Raw genomic sequence first — 27,188 nt, forward strand, 5'->3', positions numbered from 1 at the left:
GTGTTTGATGGGACAGTGTAGAGGGAGCTTTACTCTGTATCTAACCCGTGGAGTACCTACCCTGGGAGTGTTTGATGGGACAGTGTAGAGGGAGCTTTACTCTGTATCTAACCCGTGCTGCACCTGACTGCAGAATGCTTCAGGCAGACACTTGGTGCTCAGAATACCCCATTCCACGGCACTGACATCCATCACTTCCATGAGAACAACATTTAACTGTAATTAAAAGATATGAGAAACCCATCAGTTCCTCCCCTGGACACAGATCCAGAGGGACAGTGAGTGTCCCGAACATTGTTGTACAGTGTGCTCGACAGTTCCTCCCTGGATCTGAACGTTTTGGTGATGATTTGAATTTGATGCCCTCGAGTTACTGACTCACCGACTGGTGGAAATAGTTTATCCTCATTTATCTGATCAACTTTGAACAGCTCCCTCAGATCTCCAATTCCCCTTTGTTCTAATGAAAAGAGCCCCAGTTTCTCCAATCTCCCCTGATAACTAAAGCCTCTCTTCCCTGGTACCATCTCAGTGAATCTCTCTGCACCCTCTCCATGACCTCGACATCCTTCCTGGTGTAAGACCCCCAAAACCTGACACAATATTCGAACTGCAGCCTAACCAATGATTTGTGCAGGTTTACCCTTTTGTACTCCACACCCCTATTTATAAAACCTAGGATCCCATGTGCTTTTTAACCACTTTATCAACTTAAAGATTTGTGTATCTGAACTCCTTGTAGGTTTTAGAGTTATTAACATATCATGGCTAAAATATGTTGACATCAAATAGCTGATTAATGTGTATTGTGGGAAATAGAGGTTTAGTCTGAGTTAGAAACTCAAACAGGCCTTCACTGTCGACAGGTTGCTATGACAACACTGATAAGACATTCCATTTACTGAATCAACTGGTTGTAATCTGATCGGGGAAAGGACAGGGTTTTTCTGTTATTAACTGCAATATAAACTTAAACCAGAGTGAGTAATAGAATAGATTAGATTATAATGTGTGATGTTTATACCTATTACTGTGAAACAATCTGAAAAAAAGTAATGAACAGCAAGCAGGGGAGTTTAGGGATAAAGAGAAAATTACTGAGAAAAGTAACTGCTGGGAACCAGGGAAAGTGACCTTGTAAATCACAGATTAGAGAAATTCCAGCTGTCTTTTCCTCACTTCCTACCCAAACCCAGCAGAGAAAACAAAGAAGAGTCCGGTGCCAGAGGTGGATCAGTGCAGGGTATAAAAGTGAGGGGAGACTGATGTAAGGGGGCAGTCGGGACTGGAGACATCGGAGATCAAGCTCAGGGCATCCAGCGGGCTGACCTGGTGTCAGTTACTGTGGACACGCGGGACTTGTATCTTTACTCTGATTGATGGATCAATATAAGGTACGTCAGTGGATTGAGAATCTGCTCATCTTGTATTTCTTAGTAAGATATTAAAGTTCCTGACACTGGACTCTTGAACCTGCTAATTAATGAGGCAAGACATTAGCTAGAATCTTACAACCCTAAATCTCTCTACTCTGCTACTCTTGTTAAAGTTTTACCATTTAATGTACATTTTCTCCCAAAATCTATCATCACATTTCTCTGCATTAAATTTCATTTGCCATTTACCTGCCCCATTTACTAACCTGTGTGTTCACACTGAAGTCACTTGCAACCCCTTCACAGTTGGCCATGGTCCCTCTTTTGGCATCATCTGGAGATTTTGATCTTGACCCGATGGCCTACATCCTAGGGTTTTGAAGGAGGTGGCCATTGAGATAATGGATGCATTGGCTGTCGTCATCCAAAATTCCATAGATCCCAGAAAGGTTCCCGCATATTGGAAGGAAGCTAATGTAACCCCGCTATTTAAGAAAGGAGGGAGAGAGAAAATGGGGAACGTACAGACCAGTTAGCCTGACATCAGTCGGAGGGAAAATGCTAGAATCTAATATTAAGGATGTGGTAACAGAGCAATTAGAAAATAGTAATAGGATTGGGCAGAGTCGACATGGATTTGTGAAAGGGAAATCATGTTTGACAAATCTGTTAGAGGTTTTTGAGATTGTAACTAATAGAATAGATAAGGGGGAACCAGTGGATGTGGTGTATTTGGATTTTCAGAAAGCATTCGATAAGGTGCCACACAAGAGGTTATTAAACACAATTAGGGCTCATGGGATTGGGGGTAATATACTAGCATGGATTTAGGATTGGTTAACGGGCAGAAAACAAATAAATGGTAATTTTCGGCTTGGCAGGCTGTTACTAGTGGGGTGCTGCAAGGATTGGTGCTTGGGCCCCAGCTATTCAGAATCGAATCAATGATTTGGATGAGGGGACCAAATGTAATATATCCAAGTTTGCTGATGATACAAAGCTTGGTGGGAATATAAGTTGTGAGGAGGATACAAAGGGGCTTCAATGGGATATAGACAGGCTAAGTGAGTGGGTAAGAACATGGCAAATGTAATATAATGTGGAGGAATGTGAAGTTATCTACTTTGGTAGGAAAATTTGAAAAACAGAGTATTTTTTTAATGGTGAGTGTTAGGGAAATGTCGGTGTTCAGAGGGACCTGGGTGTCCTTGTACATGAATCACTGAAAGTTAACATACAGGAACAGCAAGCAATTAAGAAAGCAAATGATATATTGGCCTTTATTACAGGAGGATTTGAGTACGAGTAAAAACATCTGACTGCAATTATATAGGGCCCTGGTGAGACTGTACCTGGAGTATTGTGTACAGTTTTGGTCTCCTTACCTAAGGAAGGATATACTTGCCATAGAGGGAGTGCATCCCAGACTGATTGCTGGGATGGGGGGATTGTCCAATAAGGAGAGATTGAGTACACTAGACCTATATTCTCTAGAGTTTAGAAGAATGAGATGTGATCTCATTGAAACATATAAAATTCTTACAGGGCTTGACAGGGTAGATGCAGGGAGGATGTTTTCCCTGACTGGAGAGTCAAGAACCAGGGCTCACAGACTCAGAATAAGGGTTCGGCCATTTAGGACTGAATTGAGGGGAAACTTCTTCACTCAGAGGGTGTCAATCTTTGGAATTTTTTTAACCCAAAGGGATATGAAGGCTCAGTCTTTGAGTATATTCAAGACAGAGATCAATAGATTTTTGGATATTAAGGGAATCGAGGGATATGGGGACAGTGCAGGAAAGTGGAGTTGAGGTAGAAGATCAGCCATGATCTTATTGAATGGCGGAGCAGGCTCGAGAGGCCGAGTCACGTACACTTGCTCCTAATTCTTATATCCTTCTGTTCTTAGACCCCAGCCCAGATCGTTTCTCTATATTGAGAAGAGCAATGGTCCCAACACTGACCCCGGGGGACACCACTGTTTACATCCCTCCAGTCTGAAGAACATCCATTAACCACTACTCTCTGTTTTATGCCCTTTACCCAACTTCCTCTCCACACGGCCCCACTCCCTTTAATACCGTGAGCCTTAATTTTGATGAACAAACCTCATGTCCGGCACTTTATCAAACACCTTTTGACAATCCATCTACACAACATCCACTGCATTTCCTGTCTCACTACACTGTTATTTCCTGAAATAATCCCTGCTGTCTGTCCTGAATCAATCCATTTCACTACCAAATGTTGCAGAGTTTGCTCCAACCCACAGGGTTTCATCTGTTTAAAGCCACAACAGATAGGCCCACAAAGCGGCACCACGGCAAACTCCAGGGACAGGGAGGAAGTGAGTCAGGGAGCGTCTGTAAATGAGAGAGAAATAGAAACTGGTGAGGGAGCGTCAATGAATGAAGGAGAAATCCAGACAGGTCAGGGAATGTCTCTAAATGAAGGAGAAATGGAGACTGGTCAGGGAGTGTCTGTAAATGAAGGAATAATGGTGACTGGTCAGGATGAGGGCTTCAGCAGCGGATGAGCTGAGGTAAGGGTTGAGGTGGGTGATGCTACGGAGGTGGAAATAGTGGGTCTTCGTTATGCTGCAGATATGAGGTCGAAAGCTCATTCCAGGGTCAAATATGACACCAAGGTTGTGAACAGTGTGGTTCAGCCATAGACAGAAGTTGGGGAGAGGGATGGAGTCAGTGGCTCGGGAACGGAGTTTGTGGCAGGGACCGAAAACAATGGCTTCGACCTTCCCAATATTCAATTGGAGAAAATTTCTGCTCATCCAGAATTGGATGTCGGACAAGCAGACTGACAATTTAGGGACCATGGAGGGGTCGAGAGAAGTGGTAGTGAGGTAGAGCTGGGTGCCGTCAGCGTACATGTGGAAACTGATGCTGTGTTTTCAGATGATGTCGCCAAGGGGCAACATGTAGATGAGAAATAGGAGGGGGCCAAGGACAGATACTTGGGGGACACCAGAGATAACAATGGGGATAACAACAGTGGGAAGAGAAGCCATTGCAGGAGATTCTCTGGCTACGATTGGATAGATAAGAATGGAACCAGGCGAGTGCAGTCCCACCCAGCTGGACGATGGTGGAGAGGTGGTGGGGAAGGTTCGAGTGGTCAACCGTGTCAAAGGCTGCAGACAAGTCAAGAAGGACAAGGAGGGCTAGTCTGCCTTTGTCACAGTCACAAAGGACGTGGTTTGTGAGTTTGATGAGAGCCGTCTCGGTACTGTGGCAGGCGCGGAAACCCGATTGGAGGGATTCAAACATGGAATTGTGGGAAAGGTGGGCACGGATCTGGGAGGTGACAACATGTTCAAGGACTTTGGAGAGGAAACATAGCAGCATAGAAACATCGAAATTTACAGCGCAGAAGGAGGCCATTTCGGCCCATCGTGTCTGCGCCGGCCGACAAAGAGCCACACGGCCCTCGGTCAGCAGCCCTAAAGGTTACATACAAACCCATGAACAATGACGGAAAGGCAAAGAGCACCCAGCCCAACCAGTCCGCCCCACACCACTGCAACACCCCTTATACTAAAAACATCGACACTCCACCCCAACCGGAGCCATGTGATCTCCTGGGAGAGGCAAAAACCAGATAGAAACCCAGGCCAATTTAGGGAGAAAAAAATCTGGGAAAATTCCTCTCTGACCCATCCAGGCGATCGAAACTAGTCCAGGAGATCACCCTGGCCGTATTCTATTCCCTGCAGTACTTACCATTATATCTGTGCTGACCAACAAAAAGTCGTCTAATCTAATCCCAATTACCAGCTCTAGGTCCGTAACCCTGCAGGTTACAGCACTTTAAGTGCCCATCCAACCATCTCTTAAAAGTGGTGAGGGTTTCTGCATCCACCACTCTTCCAGGCAGTGAGTTCCAGATCCCCACAACCCTCTGCGTAAAGAAGCCTCCTCTCAAATCCCCTCTAAACCTTCCACCAACCACCTCAAAACTATGCCCCCTCAGAATAGCCCCCTCCACCAATGGAAATAGACCTTTACTATCCACTATGTGCAGGCCCCTCAACATTTTGTACACCTCGATGAGGTCTCCTCTCAACCTCCTCTGTTCCAATGAGAACAAACCCAGCCTATCCGATCTGTCCTCATCACTAAGATTCTCCATTCCAGGCAGCATCCTAGTAAATCTCCTCTGCACCCTCTCCAGTGCAATCACGTCCTTCCTACAATACAGACCAGAACTGCACGCAGTACCCCAGCTATGGCCTAACCAAAGTATTATTCAATTTAAGCATAACCTCTCTGCTCTCATATTCTATGCCTTGACCAATAAAGGCATACATTCCGTATGCCTTCTTAACCACCTTATCCACCTGGCCTGCTACTTTCAGGGATCTGTAGACAAGCATTCCAAGGTCCCTTTGTTCATCTACACTATTTAGTGGCCTACCGCTTAATGTGTATACCCTTTCCTTATTATCCCTCCCAAAGTGCATCACCTCAGACTTCTTTGAATTAAATTTAATTTGCCACTGCTCTGCCTCCTGCAGCCCATGACTTTCCTCTTCATTATCAACCACATAGCTAATTTTAGTGTCGTCTGCAAACAAGGGGAGGTTGGAGATGGGGTGGTAGTTTGCAAGGATCGGGCGGGGGGGGAGGGGGGGCGGAAATTGAGGGTTAGTTTTTTGAGAAGAGCAGTGATGATGGCAGATTTGAGGGAGAGAGGGACAGTACCTGAGGAGAGAGAACCGTCAACAATTTCAGCTAAATGGTGACTGGTCAGGGAGTGTCTGTAAATGAAGGAGAAATGGTGACTGGTCAGGGAGCATCTGTAAATGAAGGAGAAATGGAGACTGGTCAGGGAGCATCTGTAAATGAAGGAGAAATGGTGACTGGTCAGGGAGCGTCTGTAAATGAAGGAGAAATGGAGACTGGTCAGGGAGCATCTGTCAATCAAGAAAGAAAGAAGAAAGAAGAAAGAAAGACTTGTATTTATATAGTGCTGGTCATGACCACCAGAAGTCTCAAAACGCTTTACAGCCAGTGAATTACTTTTGGAGTGTGGTCACTGTTGTAGTGTGGGAAGCGCGGCAGGCAGCCAACTTGAGTACAGCAAGCTCCCACAAACAGCAGTGTGATAATGATCAGATAATCTGTTTTTGTCATGTTGATTGAGGGATAAATATTGGCCAGGACACGAGGGAGAAGTCCCTGGCTCTTCTTCGAAATAGTGCCATGGGATCTTTTATGACCACCTGAGAGAGCAGACGGGGCCTCAGTTTAACGTCCCATCCGAAATATGGCACCTCCAACAGAGCATCATTCCCTCATCACTGCACTGGAGTGTCAGCCTAGATCGATGTGCTCAAGGGAATTGGTGACAAGTCAGGGAGTGTCTGTAAATTAAGGAGAAATGGTGACTGGTCAGGGAGTGTGTGGAAATGAGGGAGAAATGGTGACTGGTCAGGGAGCGTGTGGAAATGAGGGAGAAATGGTGACTGGTCAGGGAGCGTGTGGAAATGGTGACTGGTCAGTGAGCATGTGGAAATGGTGACTAGTCAGGGAGCGTGTGGAAATGAGGGAGAAATGGTGACTAGTTAGGGAGCGTGTGGAAATGGTGACTAGTCAGGGAGCATGTGGAAATGAGGGAGAAATGGTGACTGGTCAGGGAGCTTCTGTAGATGAAGGGAATTGGTAACTGGTCAGGGAGTGTGTGGAAATGAGGGAGAAATCGTGACTGGTCAGGGAGCGTCTGTACATGAAGGGAATTGGTAACTGGTGGCAGTGTGAGCTGCGAGGAGAATGCTATGAGGCTGCAGAGTGACTTGGACAGGTTAGGTGAGTGGGAAAATGCATGGCAGATGAAGTATAATGTGGATAAATGTGAGGTTATCCACTTTGGTGGTAAAAACAGAGAGACAGACTATTATCTGAATGGTGACAGATTAGGAAAAGGGGAGGTGCAACGAGACCTGGGTGTCATGGTACATCAGTCATTGAAGGTTGGCATGCAGGTACATCAGGTGGTTAAGAAAGCAAATGGCATGTTGGCCTTCATAGCAAGGGGATTTGAGTACAGGGGCATGGAGGTGTTACTACAGTTGTACAGGGCCTTGGTGAGGCCACATCTGGAGTATTGTGTACAATTTTGGTCTTCTAACTTGAGGAAGGACATTCTTGCTATTGAGGGAGTGCAGCGAAGGTTCACCAGACTGATTCCCGGGATGGCGGGACTGACATATCAAGAAAGACTGGATCAACTGGGCTTGTATTCACTGGAGTTCAGAAAAATGAGAGGGGATCTCATAGAAACATTTAATATTCTGACGGGTTTAGACAGATTAGATGCAGGAAGAATGTTCCCAATGTTGGTGAAGTCCAGAACCAGGGGTCACAGTCTAAGGATAAGGGGTAAGCCATTTAGGATCGAGATGAGGAGAAACTTCTTCACCCAGAGAGTGGTGAACCTGTGGAATCCTCTACCACAGAAAGTTGTTGAGACCAATTCACTAAATATATTCAAAAGGGAGTTAGATGTAGTCCTTACTACTCGGGGGATCAAGGGTTATGGCGAGAAAGCAGGAATGGGGTACTGAAGTTGCATGTTCAGCCATGAACTCATTGAATGGCGGTGCAGGCTCGAATGGCCTACTCCTGCACCTATTTTCTATGTTTCTATGTTTCTCCTTTGTCCACTCTGCTAGTTACATCCTCAAAAAATTCTAGAAGATTTGTCAAGCATGATTTCCCTTTCATAAATCCATGCTGACTTGGACCGATCCTGTCACTGCTTTCCAAATGAGCTGCTATTTCATCTTTAATAATTGATTCCAACATTTTCCCCACCACTGATGTCAGGCTAACCGGTCTATAATTCCCTGTTTTCTCTCTCCCTCCTATTTTTAAAATTGGTGTTACATTAGCTACCCTCCAGTCCATAGGAACTGATGCAGAGTCAATACAATGTTAGAAAATGATCACCAATGCATCCACTGTTTCTAGGGCCACTTCCTTAATTACTCTGTGATGCAACCTATCAGGCCCTGGGGATATATCGGCCTTCAATCTCGTCAATTTCACTAACACTATTTCCTGAATAATAAGGATTCCCTCCAGTTCCCCCTTCTCGCTAGACCCTCGGAGCCCGAGTATTTCTGGAAGGTTATTTGTGTTTTCTTTAGTGAAGACAGAACCAAAGTATTTGTTCAATTGGTCTGCCATTTCCTTGTTCCCCATTATAAATTCACCTGATTCTGACTGCAAGGAACCTACATTTGTCTTCACTAACCTTTTTCGCTTCACATATCTATAGAAGCTTTTGCAGTCAGTTTTTATGTTCCCTGCAAGCTTCCTCTCATACTCAATTTTCCCCCTCCTAATTAAACCCTTTGTCCTCCTCTGCTGAATTCTAAATTTCTCCCAGACCTCAGATTTGCTGTTTTTTCTGGCTGATTTATATGCCTCTTCCTTGGATTGAATGTTTTCCCTAATTTCCCTTGTTAGCCACAGTTGAGCCACATTCCCCGTTGTATTTTTACTCCAGACAGGGATGTACAATTGTTGAAGTTCATCCATGTGATCTATAAATGTCTGCCATTGCCTATCCACTGTCAATCCTTTAAGTATCATTTGCCAGTCTATCCTAGCCAATTCACGTGTCATACCATCGGAAGTTATCTTTCCTTAAGTTCAGGACCCTAGTCTCTGAATTAACTGTTTCACTCTCCATCTTAATAAAGAATTCTACCATATTATGGTCACTCAATTAATCCTCTCTCATTACACAACACCCAGTCTAGGATGGCCAGTTGTCCAGTAGGTTCCTCGACATATTGGTCTAGAAAACCATCTCTAATACACTCCAGGAAATCCTTCTCCACAATATTGAAACCAGTTTGGTTAGCCCAATCTATATGTAGATTAAAGTCGCCATGATAACTGCTGTACCTTTATTGCATGCATCCCTAATTTCCTGTTTGATGCCATCCCCAGCCTCACTACTACTGTTTGGTGGTCTGTACACAACTCCTGCTAACGTTTTCTGCCCTTTGGTATTCCGCAGCTCTACCCATACAGATTCCACATCATCCAAGCTAATGTCCTTCCTTACTATTGCGTTAATTTCCTCTTTAACCAGCAATGCTGTCCCACCTCCTTTTCCTTTCTGTCTCTCCTTCCTGAATGTTGAATACCCCTGGATGTTGAGTTCCCAGCCTTGGTCTTCCTGGAGCCATGTCTCCGTAATCCCAATTATATTATGTTTGTTAATAATTGCCTGTGCGGTTAATTCATCCACCTTATTACGAATACTCCTTGCATTGAGACACAGAGTCTTCAGGCTTGTTTTTTTAACACTCTTTGTCCCTTTTAGAATTATGCTGTAACGTGGGCCTTTTTGATTTTTGCCTTGGATTTCTCTTCCCTCCACTTTTACTTTTCTCCTTTCTATCTTTTGCTTCTGCCCCCATTTTACTTCCCTCTGTCTCCCTGCATAGATTCCCATCCCCCTGCCATATCCGTTTTGTACTGGTCCCACCTCCCCCAGAACCGGTTCCAATATCGCAGGAATTTGAATCCTTCCCTCTTGCACCATTCCTCAATATACGTATTCATCTTAATTATCCTGTTATTTCTACTCTGATTAGCACGTGGCACTGGTAGCAATCCTGAGATTACTATCTTTAAGGTCCGACTTTTTAATTTAACTCCTAGCTCCTTAAATTCAGCTTGTCGGATCTCATCCCGTTTTTTACGTATGTCGTTGGTACCTATATGCACCATGTTAGGGTTAACTTCAAACCACCACTCGGAGTCCATTAGCCTTAAAGTAAATGCAGTTTTTATTAATAAAAGATACAAACCGGCAGGAGAGTTATCCTTGAAGGAATGCTCAAAGAAACTGCCACAGACATCTTATTTTATACAATTTCAGATTATAGCATTACGTAATTACGCAAGTTACAATTAATACGTGCTGATTGATTAACACATGATTGATTGGTCGGGTGCTTCCTCCAATCTGCCTTCTATATGCCTTAATTGGTAATTCCAGATACATGTTGTTATGATTCTTTTTATACAATTCAAATTCTGTTATCTGTGTCTGTGCCTGGCTCCTAAGGCCTTTGGTCTATGAATTGGAACATCTGCTCCTCTGTGGAAGGCATCCCGCACATGCTTCCCACAGTCTGAAAATCAGGCTGTGGGATCCATCTTAAAAAACCTGTTAACTCCATTTTAAAACATCCCAATTATTATTATGAATTGTAATTACAATTTGTAATCTGCCCTTTCAGTCCCTCCTGTTGGTCCCTGATTATTTCTAAATAATCAGCTTAGCACATATATGTTCTGAGCTATCTGCTGGAAATGGTGATATCAAGTCCATATCCTTGGGATCGCTCATAGTTCCATCTTTTGCAGAGTGTTTACATACTACCCCTGACCATTTCCCTAGGATATTGGCACGTCACTTATATTTGTTTTTGTCCATACAGAGCATAAGCTCGGGAGGCTTAGTTGTTTCCCTAATGTGTTACAAAGTCATTCGCCTCCCTATCATGCCTACATTACATAGTTAACAAGGCTGTTTGCTGTTCGGCTAGAACCACGCGGTTGTATATCCCTCAGATCTTACACAGCAGATATAGTTGTATCACGATATATATCCCTACCACTACCATTATTTGCACAATTGGATGCCACATCAATTTGAGGACTGCGTAGGCTTTAGGTGACCAGCCCTTAAAAATGTCTCACCATGAACAACAATTTTCCTTTCCCTGCCTTATCCTGTCTTGATTCGTGTGTCTCCCGCCTCGGTTTCGTTGATCAGGCGATAGGATTGGGACACTCCCGACTCATGATCAGGTATTTGTTCTGTCTTTGTGTTTGATGATAAAGGCTTTCTGCATTCTTGGTTACAGGCCTTGGTCAACGTCTTCGCTCTGCGTCTCTTGTATCTGCCTGCACATTCTCCCCGGAGTATCAGCACCACTATTGCTGCACTAGGACTAACACATGGGATATAATTCTAATCCCTATCTTGTAACTTTACTCGGGTATGCCTCACACTTGTTACATGACATCACCAACCAACTCGAGGCTATTCCTATCTGTACTGCCACTAGTGTATGTGAAAGGATCCTTATCCACGTATGTATAATCTCAAGTACCAAGGCAGCTTTTTCAGGTTATCCTTTATTTCACTGTCCAGTTCTTTTGCTTTTATTCTTTAGCTCATAATATATTTTAATTTTATTTCTTAATGGTCCTTTGAGCTCAGTGAAATCTTCAAGTAACAGGGGAATTGGTGGTGCTTGCTCTTCCATGTAATCATCAATATCTCGCTTCATCTCATCGCTTATGTTTAATGTCATTGTCTTCCTGGCGTGTATATACGTCATGCGTGCTCTTCCCACTGACACCGTCATTCTGGGAGTAAAGCAAAAGTTAGGCATTGTAATGTTACAAGTCAAACCTCCGTAATTGTAAGTTCCCAGGCTAGTTACCACACAATATTCTCCTCGCCCTTGATAGGTGTAATGTGTGGGTTCAGTTCGGCCAGGGCTTATTCCAGTGACACATCCTTCCGTAGTATTGTCAAACCCGCAGCTATCCTTGCTCCCGTCTCCCACTGGGTGAGGGCATATAGTTAGGTTTCCTTCTCTCCGGCACCCGGATAAAGATATTCCCCTTATATTTCCATTCTTTTTGATCTCATACTGGTCCATCACGGATGTACTCTTCCCCTCGTATTATGTCTGTTTCCCCTCGCATCCTCCTGTAACCGCATACACCCCAGAGCAGGTCTCCAGTTGTCCTGGTTCAACCCTTGTCACTGGACGAGGGGATTAAATGCAGTATCTCCAAATTTGCGGATGATACTAAGTTGGGTGGCAGTGTGAGCTGCGAGGAGGATGCTATTAGGCTGCAGAGTGACTTGGATAGGTTAGGTGAGTGGGCAAATGCATGGCAGATGAAGTATAATGTGGATAAATGTGAGGTTATCCACTTTGGTGGTAAAAACAGAGAGACAGACTATTATCTGAATGGTGACAGATTAGGAAAAGGGAAGGTGCAACGAGACCTGGGTGTCATGGTACATCAGTCATTGAAGGTTGGCATGCAGGTACAGCAGGCGGTTAAGAAAGCAAATGGCATGTTGGCCTTCATAGCGAGGGGATTTGAATACAGGGGCAGGGAGGTGTTGCTACAGTTGTACAGGGCCTTGGTGAGGCCACACCTGGAGTATTGTGTACAGTTTTGGTCTCCTAACTTGAGGAAGGACATTCTTGCTATTGAGGGAGTGCAGCGAAGGTTCACCAGACTGATTCCCGGGATGGCGGGACTGACCTATCAAGAAAGATTGGATCAATTGGGCTTGTATTCACTGGAGTTCAGAAGAATGAGAGGGGACCTCATAGAAACGTTTAAAATTCTGACGGGTTTAGACAGGTTAGATGCAGAAAGAATGTTCCCAATGTTGGGGAAGTCCAGAACCAGGGGTCACAGTCTGAGGATAAGGGGTAAGCCATTTAGGACCGAGATGAGGAGAAACTTCTTCACCCAGAGAGTGGTGAACCTGTGGAATTCTCTACCACAGAAAGTAGTTGAGGCCAATTCACTAAATATATTCAAAAGGGAGTTAGATGAAGTCCTTACTACTCGGGGGATCAAGGGTTATGGCGAGAAAGCAGGAAGGGGGTACTGAAGTTTCATGTTCAGCCATGAACTCATTGAATGGCGGTGCAGGCTAGAAGGGCTGAATGGCCTGCTCCTGCACCTATTTTCTATGTTTCTATGTTTCTAAGCTCTGTCAAGCCCCGAGTGGTGGCTGATGTGCAACGGTCACCACACATTAAACAAATCCATGCACAGGCATCTTCCACCCTTCAATTGGAGTTCAGGACTGGAACATCGGGTCCTTCATTGAAACATCTGTGAACTCATGTGGAAGCAAGTCATCCTGGTTCCAGGGAACACCTATGATGATGAGTCATTCCTTTCAGGGTGCAGGCGTCTAATGGCCCAGTGTGCTGTGCCATTTCTTTCAACTGGGTGCTATTTATTCAATCTGGAACTTGCCCGGTTTGTATCTGATCCATATTGTGTCTCACCTGACCGATCATACATCTCCCATAGGCATGACATGTGTCTCTTTTCTTGTCCTCGCCATTGTCCTCTTATTCCTGCTTATTTAGCTCATTAATTGTTCGTGCATGGCCTTCCAATACGGATATCCCTCTAGCAGTATTTTGGATGTTTCAGATCCTAACTCTGAAGATTCTATCCCTATCCTGGCCTGTTTCCTCATTAGTACCTCCATCATTCCCCTCAAACTATCTACTCCTGATGGGATCGCCTGTATATCTAGTGCATCTATTAGAGGGGGGCATGTACAGTTAATACGTCATTCTCTATAGATCTCCTCTGTCTTCCTCCTTTGTGTCTCAGCTTCTTGTGTTACTCCCTTGCTCCTCATGTGTCACTAGCTTTTCTCAGGATTGTGTCTAGTAATCGTGTGTGCAACGCTTTAGTCTTGGGGCTAAACTTTTCTGGCAGGTATAGGGCTGATAAATTTATTTAACATTTCATACTGCACATTGTCAAATAACAACATTACTTCTGTTCCAGGTTTAACTTCCACGCACTTTCCCAAGGTTAATTCCCCTGGTTTACAATATTCAGGTAACATTTTGTTACCCACTTATCTTGTGGCTTCAAGATAAACGCTCCTGACATTCAGATGCCACCCCGCAGGGGCTGCTTTACGTAGTTGTTGTACCCTCCGGTGTGGGTATATGCTTCTGGGCCCTCCAGGGGCAGCCTTGTAGCTTGCCCTTGTAGAATAGGAAGAGCGGTGGTGATCACGTTTATATTCTGTTGATAAAACACATCCTGGATATTCCAGGTTTTTAGTTAGAGTCTTACCATTTCTATTTCAACCGCATTGTTTGCACCATTTCTTCGATTGTTTGCACCGTTTCTCCGGGCATGTGCCCCTTTCCAGAGCAATATTATTATAGCCAGTACCCCTAATATTGCAAATATCCATCCTAATCCTCTAAAAAGTCCCTCTGTCGTACCTTTATATTCTTTCAGCTGGGACCAGTGCTTCCACCAGCCCCTACCTTTCATACTCACGCAAGCACACGTATCTCCACTAATTAATACCTCCTATGGTCCACTCCACCGAGGTGCGAACCCTGGTTTCTCTGCCACCTCCTTAACCATTGCCTTCGCCCCCACCTCGGGGATTATAGCCGAGGCAGTTATCACACCATCTTCATCCTCCTCCTTCTGCCTTTCCCGGACCTCCTGTCGTATACCTTTCAACTGCTCACTCAATTCCCTCACATACTTTCTGATTCGGTCTCATAGGGGGCCTAAGTCAGCTCCTCCTGTCACTATTCCTTCTGGTAACCTCATTGTCTCACTCGAGCCGGTTGTAAGGGTCCGATTCATTCTCTCTACCATCCCTGAACTCTCGGGGTGATATGGGATGTGAAACTTCTGCTTAATGCCGAATATTCTACAAGTTTCTTTCATCACTTGACCCGTGAAATGAGTCCCTTGATCTGAGTCAATCATGTGGTAATAGGACTGCCTCCCATTTAGCATTTCCACCAGTGTGTGTTTTGTGTGCAGTATTATTTCTCCTGTCATTATGACAGGCTCACTAATTTTGACTGCCCAAGTGACACAATCCAGTGCGGCCACACATCTGGACAGACCGGGAGCCGCTGGTGATTGCTGTGTCCAGTAGTAAGCTACGGGTCTCATCCTATCCCCATGTATGTGTGTCACCACAGCTCCATAGAAGTCTCCCTGGTTCTCACAATGTACATGGAACGGGAGATCCATGTTCAGGAGTCCCAGCCCTAGAGCTGACATTAGGGCTTCCTTCAGATTACCGTATGCTGCTTCTTGTTCGGGGCCCCACTCTATAGTTTCTAAGCATGGTCTTCCCCCTTTCACTAGCCGCTGTAATGCTTCTGCAATTGCCGCAGTTAGGTACAAAATTCCTGCAATAGTTGAAGAACCCCAGTACCTTACACACCCCTCGGACTGTTTTTGGTTGGGGAATATTCCTAATGGCCTCCTTCCTGTCATTGGATATGGTCCTAGTTCCTTGGGATATTTTATGTCCCAGGTACGACAGCTTGTCCAATTTATGCCTTTTTGGGATTTACTTTAAATCCTGCTTTCCGTTATCTCAAATGTCTTTTCCATAACTAGAACAGAGTCTAGCACGTAGACTTTGAAAGCTGCTTTCCGTTATCTCAAATGTTCCAGTTTCAAGGCCATTACATCTCACTTCCTGTGGTTCTTCAACCACCGTATCTGAAGTCACAAGTTCAACTTATGTTGTCCTTTGTTCTAAACTGCTAAAACCTGTAGTTTTCACATTTTAATTTTTCCAAAGTCCCTTTTACATTTTCGCAGATAGCTCCCCACTTGCCCAGGAGTTTGACCTGATCCCTGAAGATATTTCTAGATTGTTCAAAGCCTTTTAGTTTTATTTCCTTTTTTTTTTAAAAAAAAAGATCAGATTTAACTTTTTATTTTAAATGAATCTCATTTTATTTTGCCTTTTCTTAACCAGTGGTACTTGAAACCTTCACAACAAAATTAACTCTTCACTGTTCCCATCCTAATTTCTGCTCCCCTTTTGCAGTATTTGTACTTATTGTTGGATTACAAAATGTCAAATATGGTAATACTGTTTTTTTTTAACATCGGACTTCTCATTTATGTTTATAGTGATTCACAGATCACAGAATGCAAAGTACTTGTTTTATAATTATGTGCTTAACTTCTGTTTTAGAGGCTGATCAAAAACTCTAATCTTTTGCTCTGTAACTTCAATTTTGTGATACAGTATCTCATAAATTACATCTTTTTAAGCTTCAGCTTCTGACGCAGTATGTGTACTTTTATTAAAAGGCTTCCAAACCCAAGATTTTCCAATATAACCAAAATGTTTATCAAGGAGAATCACCTGAAATATCTCAAAATCCCAATTCAACTATTGTACTGCCGATCTTTTATTTCAAACTCTTTTTACTGAGCTAGAAGCTTTCACGTCAAGGTTTTACACAAAGGAAAATGGGGGGGGGGCGGGGGGGTGACTTCCCCAGCCTGCAGCCTCGAGACACCCACATGGGCTTCTTTTTTTTTTAAAAGGCATTACAACTTCCCTTCTCCGTTCTTTATCTCATTCCTAAACTAAATTTATTGTCTTTCAACCCAATGTAATCAATGATTACATGTTTTCTTTTGACAAGTAAGTGAGCGTGTCGAAATTTTTAAAAAACCAACGGGACCACACATTTTTTATCTTTTGCTTAACAAATCTATCCTTTGTGTATTTCCCATCTCCGCAACTTATCATCCGAATAAATCCGCACGTTAAAATGTAATTCAATTCTAGGTTCACACTTTCTTCAAACTTCCCACATACAGGACAACACTGCAAAGGATTTAAAAGAAAACTTTCACTCTGTCTGAAAAAGTGGATGGAGCCACCATTTTCCCAAACAGGCTTTCAGACACACGAACAATTCATTAATTCCCACCTCAAATATTCCGCAGTCAAAAATCACACAAGCACTTTCATTCAAAGACAGACATTCACAAAAGTCTCTCTTCATTCAACAAAGCTTATTGTTTGGCTGGCTCTATTTTAGGATCCATACTTCACTTAAGATAGTCACTATAAGATTTTTATGGTTGTCCGAAAAATATCTACTAAGCGAGCCGTCCGGCCCCCAATCAATTCTTTAGTTTCCTCGGGTCCTAATCCTAACCCTGTTAATGGGGGATACAAATTTGGGCCAAATTCCTTTGTCCATTCCCTTTTGTCATCTATATCTATTTTTATACTTGCATCCTCTTGCCTTTTGTCACTTTCTCTGTCCATCTCACCTTCGGGTATCTTTCTATTCGTCTGTACGGCTGCTAAAATGATTTTTATCCCTTCATAATATCCTGCCTCAACCATCTTCTTAACCTTTTCAAATTTATCTCTCAGAAACTCTTCTGGTAGTTTATACCTCACCCCTCCAAGGGCCTTGGCAGTTTCCTTTGCCATTTCTTACACCGGGGCTTTTTCCCCAGTTCCCGTTTTTCCGCCTTGACTTATGCGGAGCTTTTTCCACCGAGGCTTTTTCCCCGATATCCCGTATACGTACTTATTCTCCTGACACACGTATCTACTTAGTGTTCTGACACACCCCTCAGCTGGATTTACCGGCTGCACAGACTCTGCTTCAGATTCATTGGATCTCTGGCTGGGACTTTGGGAGGAGAATTTCTCAAGGTAATTCTCTACTCACTCGGTTTGGCTGTTTGAGTTGAATCTTCCCCTGCAGTAGATCCTGCCCGACTACGCCAAGTTGTTAGGGTTAACTTCAAACCACCACTCGGAGTCCGTTAGCCTTAAAGTAAATGCAGTTTTTATTAATAAAAGATACAAGCCGGCAGGAGAGTTATCCTTGAAGGAATGCTGAAAGAAACTGCCACAGACATCTTATTTTATCCAGTTTCAGATTATAGCATTACGTAATTACGCAAGTTACAATTAATACGTGCTGATTGATTAACACATGATTGATTGGTCGGGTGCTTCCTCCAATCTGCCTTCTATATGCCTTAATTGGTAATTCCAGATACATGTTGTTATGATTCTTTTTAAACAATTCAAATTCTGTGCCTTGCTCCTCAGGCCTTTGGTCTATGAATTGGAACATCTGCTCCTCTGTGGAAGGCATCCCACACATGCTTCCCACAGTCTGAAAATCAGGCTGTGGGATCCATCTTAAAAAACCTGTTAACTCCATTTTAAAACATCCTAATTATTATTATGAATTGTAATTACAATTTGTAATCTGCCCTTTCACACCACGACAACTGGCTGTTCACACCCCCCCCCACCCCCCTCCATAATGCACTGCAGCCGCTCCAAGTCATCCTTGACCCTTGCACCAGTGAGGCAACATACCATACCATCCTGGAGTCTCGGTTGCGACCGCAGAAATGCCTATCTATTCCCCTTACAATAGAATCCCCTACAACTATAGCTCTCCCACTCTTTTTCCTGCCCTCCTGCGCAGCAGAGCCACCTCTGGTGCCATGGACTTGGCTGCTGCTGCCTTCCTCTGATGAGTCATCTCCTCCAACAGTACCCAAAGTGGTGTATCTGTTTTGGAGGGAGAGGACCCCTGCACTACCTTCCTTCCACTGCTCTGCCTGATGGTCACCCATTCCCTATCTGCCTGTGTAAACTTTATCTACAGTGTGACCAACTCACTAAACGTGCTATTCACGACATCCTCAGCATCGCGGATGCTCCAGAGTGAATCCATGTGCAGCTCCAGTGCTGCAATGCAGTCTGTCAGGAGCTGCAGCTGGATACACTTCCTGCAAACATAGAAGTGTTCCTGATTTCCCACATAGCACAGGAGGAGGAGGAGCAGGAGGAGGAGGAGGAGGAGAGGGAGGGGAACCAATGACTCCCCTTCAGGGGAGGAGAGGGAGGGGAACCTTCAGAGGAGGAGAGAGAGAGGAACCAATGAAACTATATCTGAACCCACCCCAAGTCAGCACCGACAGGGGAGGAGAGGGGAACAAGCGAGTGCGAACTGAACCCAGCCAGAGTCAGCACCTTCAGGGGAGGGGAGGGAGGGGAACCAGTGAGTGTAAAACTGAACGCGGCCACACTCAGCACCTTCATGCGAGGGCAACCAGTGAGCGCAGAACTGAACTCAGCCAGAGTCAGCACCTTCAGGAGAGGAGAGGGAGAGGAACCAGTGAGTGTAGAATTGAACACAACAATAGTCAGCTCCTTCAGGGGAGCAGAGGGAGGGGAACGAATGAGTCTATATCTGAACCCACCCCGAGTGAGCCCCTTCAGGGGAGGAGAGGGGAACAAGCGTGTGTGGAACTGAACCCAGCCAGAGTCAGCTCCTTTTGGACAGGGAGGGGTAACCAATGAGTGTAGAACTGAACCCAGACAGAGTCAGCATCTTCAGGGGAGGGGAACCGGTGAGTGCAGAACTAGACCCAGCCCCTTCAGGGTAGGAGAGGGAGGGGAACCAGTGAGTGTAGAACTTAACCCAGCCAGAGAAAGCTCATTTGAGAGGGAGGGGAAGCAGTGAGTGCAGAACTGGACCCAGTCAGAGTCTGCACCATCAGGGGAGGAGAAGGAGGGAAACCAGAGTGTGTAAAATTGAACCCAGCCACAGTCAGCACCTTCAGGTTCACTCCCTGGTTCCACTCATAGAAACATCAAAAATAGGTGCAGGATTCGGCCATTCGGCCCTTCGAGCCTGCACCACCATTCAATAAGATCATGGCTGATCATTGCCTCAGTACCCCTTTCCTGCTTTCTCTCCATACCCCTTGATCCCCTTAGACGTAAGTGCCATATCTAACTCCCTCTTGAATATATCCAATGAACTGGCATCAACAATTCTCTGCGGCAGAGAATTCCACAGGTTCACAACTCTTGAGTGAAGAAGTTTCTCCTCATCTCGGTCCTAAATGGCCTACCCCTTATCCGAAGACTGTGTCCCCTGATTCTGGACTTCCCCAACATCGGGAATATTCTACACGCATCTAACCTGTCCCGTCCTGTCAGAATCTTACATGTTTCTATGAGATCCCCTCTCATCCTTCTAAACTCCAATGTATAAAGGCCCAGTTGATCCAGTCTCTCCTCATATGTCAGTCCTGCCATCCCGGGAATCAGTCTGGTGAACCTTCCCTGCACTCCCTCAATAGCAAGAACATCCTTCCTCAGATTAGGAGACCAAAACTGAACACAATATTCCAGATGAGGCCTCACCAAGGCCCTGTACAACTGCAGTAAGACCTCCCTGCTCCTATACTCAAATCCCCTAGCTATGAAGGCCAACATACCATTTGCCGCCTTCACCGCCTGCTGTACTGTCATGACAACTTTCAAAAACTGATGAATCATGACACCCAGGTCTCGTTGCACCTCCCCTTTTCCTAATCTGCCGCCATTCTGATAATATTCTGTCTTCACGTTTTTGCCACCAAAGTGGATAACCTCACATTTATCCACATTATACTCCCATCTGGCAATCCCCTCATCACGGGAATGGAGACAAGTCCAGACCTAAAGTGTGCGCAGTACTCCAGGTGTGGTCTTACCAACGCCCTGTACAGTTGTAGCAGGACTTCCCTACTTTTATACTCCATCCCTCTTGCAATAAAGGCCAGCATTCCATTTGCATTCCTGATTACTTGCTGTACCTGCATGCTAACTGTTTGAGTTTCATGTACAAGAACCCCCAGATCCCTCTGCACTACGGCATTTTGTAATAGTCTCCATTTAAATAATAATTTGCTTTTTTATTTTTCCTACCAAAGGGGATAACCTGACATTTTACAACACTATAGTCCATCTGCCAGATTTTTGCCCGCTCATTGAGCCTATCTATATCCCTTTGTAGATTCTTTGCGTCCTCCTCACAACTTGCTTTCCCACCTATCTTTGTATCATCTGCAAATTTGGCTACGTTACACTCGGTCCCTTCATCCAAGTCATTAACATAAATTGTAAATTGTTGAAGCCCCAGAACTGATCCCTGCGACACCCCACTAGTTACAGTTTGCCAACCGAAAAATGACCCATTTTTCCTGAATCTGTTTTGTGTTAGTTAACCAATCCTCTATCCATTTTGACTGCAGGGGTTGGATTCTACTATTATTGCTGGTGTTACTCGCATCCTGACTGAATCGTGTTTGTTCTGTCAGTTGGAGTTTGTTCTGCTGAAGTTGATAACCCCGAAAACTGGGCTGGAGTTGAATATTTTGATATTTCAAACAACACAGTGTGTCGATAATTGACGTTTCCAAGATAAGGTGAGACTAATTGATGTCCTGTTACCGACTGCACCATTTTGCGCATTTTCTCCTTTCTAATTTGAATATTTCAGTTCTCATACCTTCAATTACTCTTATGGACAAATCCCAGTCCCCCATAAATTTGAGAGTATTTCTCCTTACATAAGAACATAAGAAATAGGAGCAGGAGTAGGCTATTCCTCGAGCCTGCTCCACCATTTAACATGATCATGGCTGATCCAATCATTGACTCAAGTCCACTTCCCTGCCCGCTCCCCATAATCCCTTATTCCCTTATCAGTTAAGAAACTGTCCATCTCTGTCTTAAATTTATTCAATGACCCAGCTTCCACAGCTCTCAGACGGTTATAAATCTGTGGAATTCACTGCTTCAGAGAGAAGAAATTCCTCCATCTCAATTTTAAATTGGCAGCCCCTTATTCTAAGATTATGCCCCCTAATTCTAGTCTCCTCTATCAGTGGAAACATCCTCTCTGCATCCACCTTGACAAGCCCCCTCATAAACTTATACGTTTCGGTAAGATCACCTCTCATTCTTCTGAATTACAATGAGTAGAGGCCCAACCTACTCAACTTTTCCTCTAAAGTCAACCCCCTCATCTCTGGAATCAACATTGTGAACCTTCTCTGAATTGCCTTCACAGCAAGTATATCCTTTCTTAAATATGGAAACCAAAATTGTATGCAATATTCCAGGTCTGGCCTCACCAATACCCTGTATAACTGTAGCAAGACTTCCCTGCTTTTATACTCCATCCCCTTTGCAATAAAGGCCAAGATTCCATTGGCCTTCCTGATCACTTGCTGTACCTGCATACTAACCTTTTGTGTTTCATGCACCAGGTCCCGCTGTACTGCAGCACTATGCAATTTATCTCCATTTAAATAATAACTTGCTCTTTTATTTTTTTCTGCCAAAGTGCATAACCTCACACTTTCCAACATTATACTCCATCTGCCAAACTTTTGCCCACTCACTTAGCCTGTCTATGTCCTTTTACAGGTTTTTTGTGTCCGTACTGTTTTACCTCCCATCTTTGTATCATCAGCAAACTTGGCTACGTTACCCTCGGTCTCTTCTTCAATATAGGTTGTAAATAATTGGGATCCCAGCACTGTTCCCTGCAGCACCCCACTCGATACTGATTGCCAACCCAAGAATGAACCATTTATCCCGACTCTGTTTTCTGTTAGTTAGCCAATCCTCTATCCATGCTAATATATTACCCCCAACCCCATGAGCTTTTATCTTGTGGTAACCTTTTATGTGGCACCTTATCGAATGCCTTCTGGAAATTCAAACACATCACATCCACTGGTTCCCTCTTATCCACCCTGTTCATTACAGCCTCAAAGAACTCCAGAAAATTTGTTAAACATAATATATTCTTCAATGCAAGGAGTCTAGGGAATAAGGCAGATGAGCTGAGGGCACAGACAGACACGTGGGAGTATGATATTGTAGCTATTACTGAGAAATGGCTAAAAGAAGGGCAGGAATGGCAGCTCAACATTCCTGGTTACAGGGTTTTCAGACGAGATAGAGATGGGGGTAAAAAAGGAGGGTGCATTGCAGTATTGATTAAAGAAACAATTAAAGCTGTGAGGAGGGATGATGTGTCAGAAGGATCATCAAATGAGGCTACATGGGAGAACTGAAGAAGGGACAGTCACACTGCTGGGGATGTACTATAGACCCCCAAACAGTCAGAGGGAGACAGAAGAGCAAATATGTCGGCACATTTCTGACAGGTGCAAAAACAATAGGGCAGTAATACTCGTAGATTTCAACGACCCTAATATTAACTGGGATAGAATTAGTGTGAATGGTATAGAGGGAGCAGAATTTTTAAAATGTATTCAGGAGAACTTTTTTAGCCAGTACGTAGCAATCCCAGCAAGAGAGGGGGCGGTTCTGGACTTAGTTTTAGGGAATCAAGCTTGGGCAGGTGGAAGGGGTATCAGTGGGAGAGCATCTTTGGTGCTGGTGATCATAATTGAGTCAGATTTACGGTAGCCATGGAAAAGGACAAAGATGGACCAGGAATAAAAGTTTTCAACTGGGGAAAAGCTAATTTTACTCAGCTGAGATGTGATTTCGCCAAAGTGGACTGGAAACAGCTACTTGAAGGTAACTCAGTGTCCGAGCAGTGGGATGCATTCAAGGGGGAGATAGAGGGTTCAGAGCAAGTACGTTCTCCTAAAGAGAAAGGGTGGGGCTAATAAATCTAGAGGGACGAACATTTACTTTAGCCACTCTTCCTTTTTATATACCTGTAGAAACTCTGTTTTTAGATTTCTTGCTAGTTTACTTTCCTAATCTATCTTCCCTTTATTATGTTTTTAGTCATTGTTTGCTGGTTTTTCAAAGTTTCCCAATCCTCTAGCCTCCCACTAAGCTTGGCCATTTTGTATGACATTGTTTTCAATTTGATACCCTCCCTTATTTTCTTAGTTAGCCACGGATAGTTATCCCATTTGTTAAAGTCTTTCCCTCTCATTGGAATATATTTTTGTTGAGAGCTATGAAATATCTCCTTAAATGTCTGCCACTGTTCATCAACCGTCTTACACTTTAAATCTATTTTCCCTGTCCACTTTAGCCAGCTCTGCCTTCATACCTTTGTAGTCTCCTTTATTTAAGCTTAGAACACTGGTTTGAGATCCAACTTTCTTACCCACCAACTGAATTTGATATTCAACCAAGCTATGACCACTCTTTCCCAGTGGATCCTTTACCAGGAGACCATTTATTAATCCTGTAAAAATTATGAGGACAGGTTGCACAGACTAGGCTTGTATTCCATTGAATATAGAAGATTAAAGGGTGATCTAATTGAGGTGTTTAAATGATTAAAGAAGTTGATCGGGTGGATGGAGAGAAACTATTTCCTCTGGAGGAAGAGTCCACAACAAGGGGTCACAACCTTAAAATCAGAGCTGGGCCGTTCAGGGTGAGGTTAGGAAGCACTTCCTCACACAAATGCTGATTGGCTGTTTCTCTTGGCTCGAGAGTCCAGAACTAGAGGTCAAAGTCTCAGGATAAGGGGTCGGCCATTTAGGACTGAGATGTGGAGAAATTTCTGTAGTCCGAGGGTTGTGAATCTTTGGAATTCCCTACCCCAGAGTACTGTGGATGCTGAGTCGTTGAGTATATTCAGGGCTGAGAGAGAGAGCTGTTTGGACAGTAAAGGAATCATGGGATACGAGGATAGTGTGGAAAAGTGGAGCTGAAGTACAAGATCATATTTCTGATGTTCTTAAAGCCGAGTGGAAATCTGGATGTCTGTTCCCCATAAAACTGAGGCTGGGACAATTGAAAATTCTAAAACTGAGATAGATAGATTTCCTTAGGCAAGGGTATTAATGGCGATGGAACCAAGGCAGGTAGACAGAGTTAAAATACTGATCAGCCACAATCTAATTGAATGGTGGGACAGGCTCAAGGGGCTGAATGGCCTATTCCTGTTCCTATGTTCCTACTTACAGTGATGACTTTTGCAAACAGCTTTCACAGGGGATTAGAAGGTGAGGATATGCAGACAGGATTAAACCTGGGTCCCTCCTGTTCCTATGACTCAGTCACACTGGGCGTTACCTGTACCCACTGAGCCATTGGGAGGAGGGTCCAGTGACCCTGCTGGAAAATGCACGTGTGAGGCCTCAGGTGAGGACAGTGGAATAGCTTGTCGACACTCACTGTCGAGGTTCACACGGAGATTGGGCACAAGGGTCACATATTGGAGAGAAATTGGTGAGTGTAGAACTGAACCCAGCCAAAGTCAGCACCTTCAGGGGAGGCGAGGGAGAGGCACCAGTGAGTGTGGAACTGAACCCAGCCAGAGTCGGCAGCTGCAGGTGAGGAGAAGGAAGTGTACCAGTGAGTGAGTGTATTTCTGAACCCAGCCAGAATTGGTGGTGAAAACTGGGAGTGGAGGAGAAACAGTCTAGAAATGTGCGATGGTTTGGATTTCAGCACAGCAGGAGGGACAATGTGTGGGACAGGGATTTACAGCTTTGGAAGATCAAGAGAGGAAAGAATGTTCCATGGAAACTAGATGTTTCTATTCTGAATTTCTGTCTTGTACTGACAGTGATGAGTTTTATTATCTCCTTTTAGAGCGTATTATAAGGGGAGATTTTCAGACAGGAAACACAAACCAAACCTCACATCAAGATCTCACAGAGTCAGGACCTGAATATCATCGGCCTTTGAAAGTGGAAGGAGAAATATTTGTCTATTCTGTCTGTGGGAAAAGATTTCAAACATCAGTGTGACTGGAAAAGCACCGAGACACACACACCCAAGTGAGTGTTCCAGTGCACTGCCTGTGGAAAGAGCTTTAACCAGTTACACAGTCTGAATAAACATCGCACCATTCAAAGCGCGAAGAAACTGTAAACGTGTTGTGTGCGTGGGTGAGGCTTCAACTGATCATCCAACCATGGAGAGTCACAAGGATACCCGCACCATGGAGAAACCATGGAAATGTGCTGAATGTGGGCAGGTATTCAGATCACCGTCTGTGCTGGAAATTCATAGACGTAATCACACTGGGGAGAGGCCGTTCACCTGCTCAGAGTGTGGGAAGGGATACACTTGTTCATCCTACCTGCAGTCACACCAACGCACTCACACTGGGGAGAGGCCATTCACCTGCCTCGTGTGTGGGAAAGGATTCATTCGGTCATCCCACTTTCGAAGTCACAAGCGAGTTCATACTGGGGAGAAACCGTTCACCTGCTCTGAATGTGGGAAGGGATTCATTCATTCATCCCACCTGTTGAAACACCAGCGAGTTCACACTGGGGAGAGGCCATTCACCTGCTCTGAGTGTGGGAAGAGATTCACTCAGTCATTCACCCTGCTGACACATCAGCGAGTTCACACTGGGGAGAGGCCATTCACCTGCTCTGAGTGTGGGAAGGGATTCACTTGTTTATCCGGCCTGCTGAATCACCAGCGAGTTCACACTGGGGAGCGGCCATTCACCTGCTCTGAGTGTGGGAAGCGATTCACTCGGTCATCCATCCTGCTGACACATCAGCGAGTTCACACTGGGGAGCGGCCATTCACCTGCTCTGAGTGTGGGAAGCGATTCACTCGGTCATCCATCCTGCTGATGCACCAGCGAGTTCACACTGGGGAGAGGCCATTCACATGCTCTGAGTGTGGGAAGGGATTCACTCAGTCATCCACCCTGCTGATACACATGCGAGTTCACACTGGGGAGAGGCCGTTTACCTGCTCTGTGTGTGGGAAGGGATGCAGTACGTCATCCAACCTGCTGAAACACCAGCGCGTTCACAAATGACTGCAGGGGTTGGAATCTGCTGTTATTGCTGTTGTTAAACACATCCTGACAGAACCATGTTCATTCTGACAGTTGGGGTTTGTTTCTGCTGATGTTAATAACCCAATAACTGGGCTAGGCTTTAATATTCTCGATATATTGCTGGTTGTGTTCTCGGGGCTGCAGTGTCCATTTAAGAAACACTGTGTGTTACCTTTCCCCTTAATTCAGCGACTCTCAACAGAAATTCAGTTTGGAATAAAATTATGAACTTTTACTTTAATTCTAAACTGATCTTTGGTACAAAATCTACAATAGTGTGTGAAAGTTTCCACTGAATAAAATCTCCAATTAGAAAAAGCTTGCTGACAATTCTTACTGACTTGCACATTACACACAGTGGCCCCTCCATTATCCACCAGAAAGAAGTGGAATGGGAATTGGTGGGGAATCAATGTCCCCAAATGTTGCCCCTCCCGTCTGGTGTAGCAATCCCCTTGGCACGGGAATGGAGACAAGTCCAGACCAAAACTGCGCAGTATTCCAGGTGTGGTCTTGCCAACGCCCTGTACAGTTGTAGCAGGACTTCCCTACTTTTATACTCCATCCCCCTTGCAATAAAGGGCAGCATTCCA

The 27,188-nt window shown here is 44.5% G+C and overlaps 1 protein-coding gene across 7 annotated transcripts in view; it reads left to right on the forward strand.

Moving 5' to 3' along the window:
* Window positions 1–26,914, forward strand: part of LOC139252294 (oocyte zinc finger protein XlCOF6-like) — a 47,300-nt gene extending 20,386 nt beyond the window's left edge. For 2 of the 7 annotated variants that reach the window (XM_070873322.1, XM_070873321.1), the window contains exons 3-5: window positions 1,200–1,394; window positions 21,083–21,256; window positions 25,382–26,914. In XM_070873322.1, the coding sequence (XP_070729423.1) occupies window positions 25,705–26,574 (870 nt within the window). In that variant the 5' untranslated portion in view covers window positions 1,200–1,394; window positions 21,083–21,256; window positions 25,382–25,704 and the 3' untranslated portion in view covers window positions 26,575–26,914. Of the gene's footprint in view, window positions 1–1,199; window positions 1,395–11,492; window positions 11,516–16,908; window positions 17,685–21,082; window positions 21,257–25,381 lie in introns of those variants that run through there. The other 5 variants (XM_070873325.1, XM_070873324.1, XM_070873326.1 and 2 more) reach the window with 5 other exon arrangements.
* Window positions 26,915–27,188: the final 274 nt, after the last annotated feature.

This window comes from Pristiophorus japonicus, unplaced genomic scaffold (assembly GCF_044704955.1).
Source record: "Pristiophorus japonicus isolate sPriJap1 unplaced genomic scaffold, sPriJap1.hap1 HAP1_SCAFFOLD_452, whole genome shotgun sequence".
NCBI classification, from domain to species: Eukaryota; Metazoa; Chordata; class Chondrichthyes; family Pristiophoridae; genus Pristiophorus; species Pristiophorus japonicus.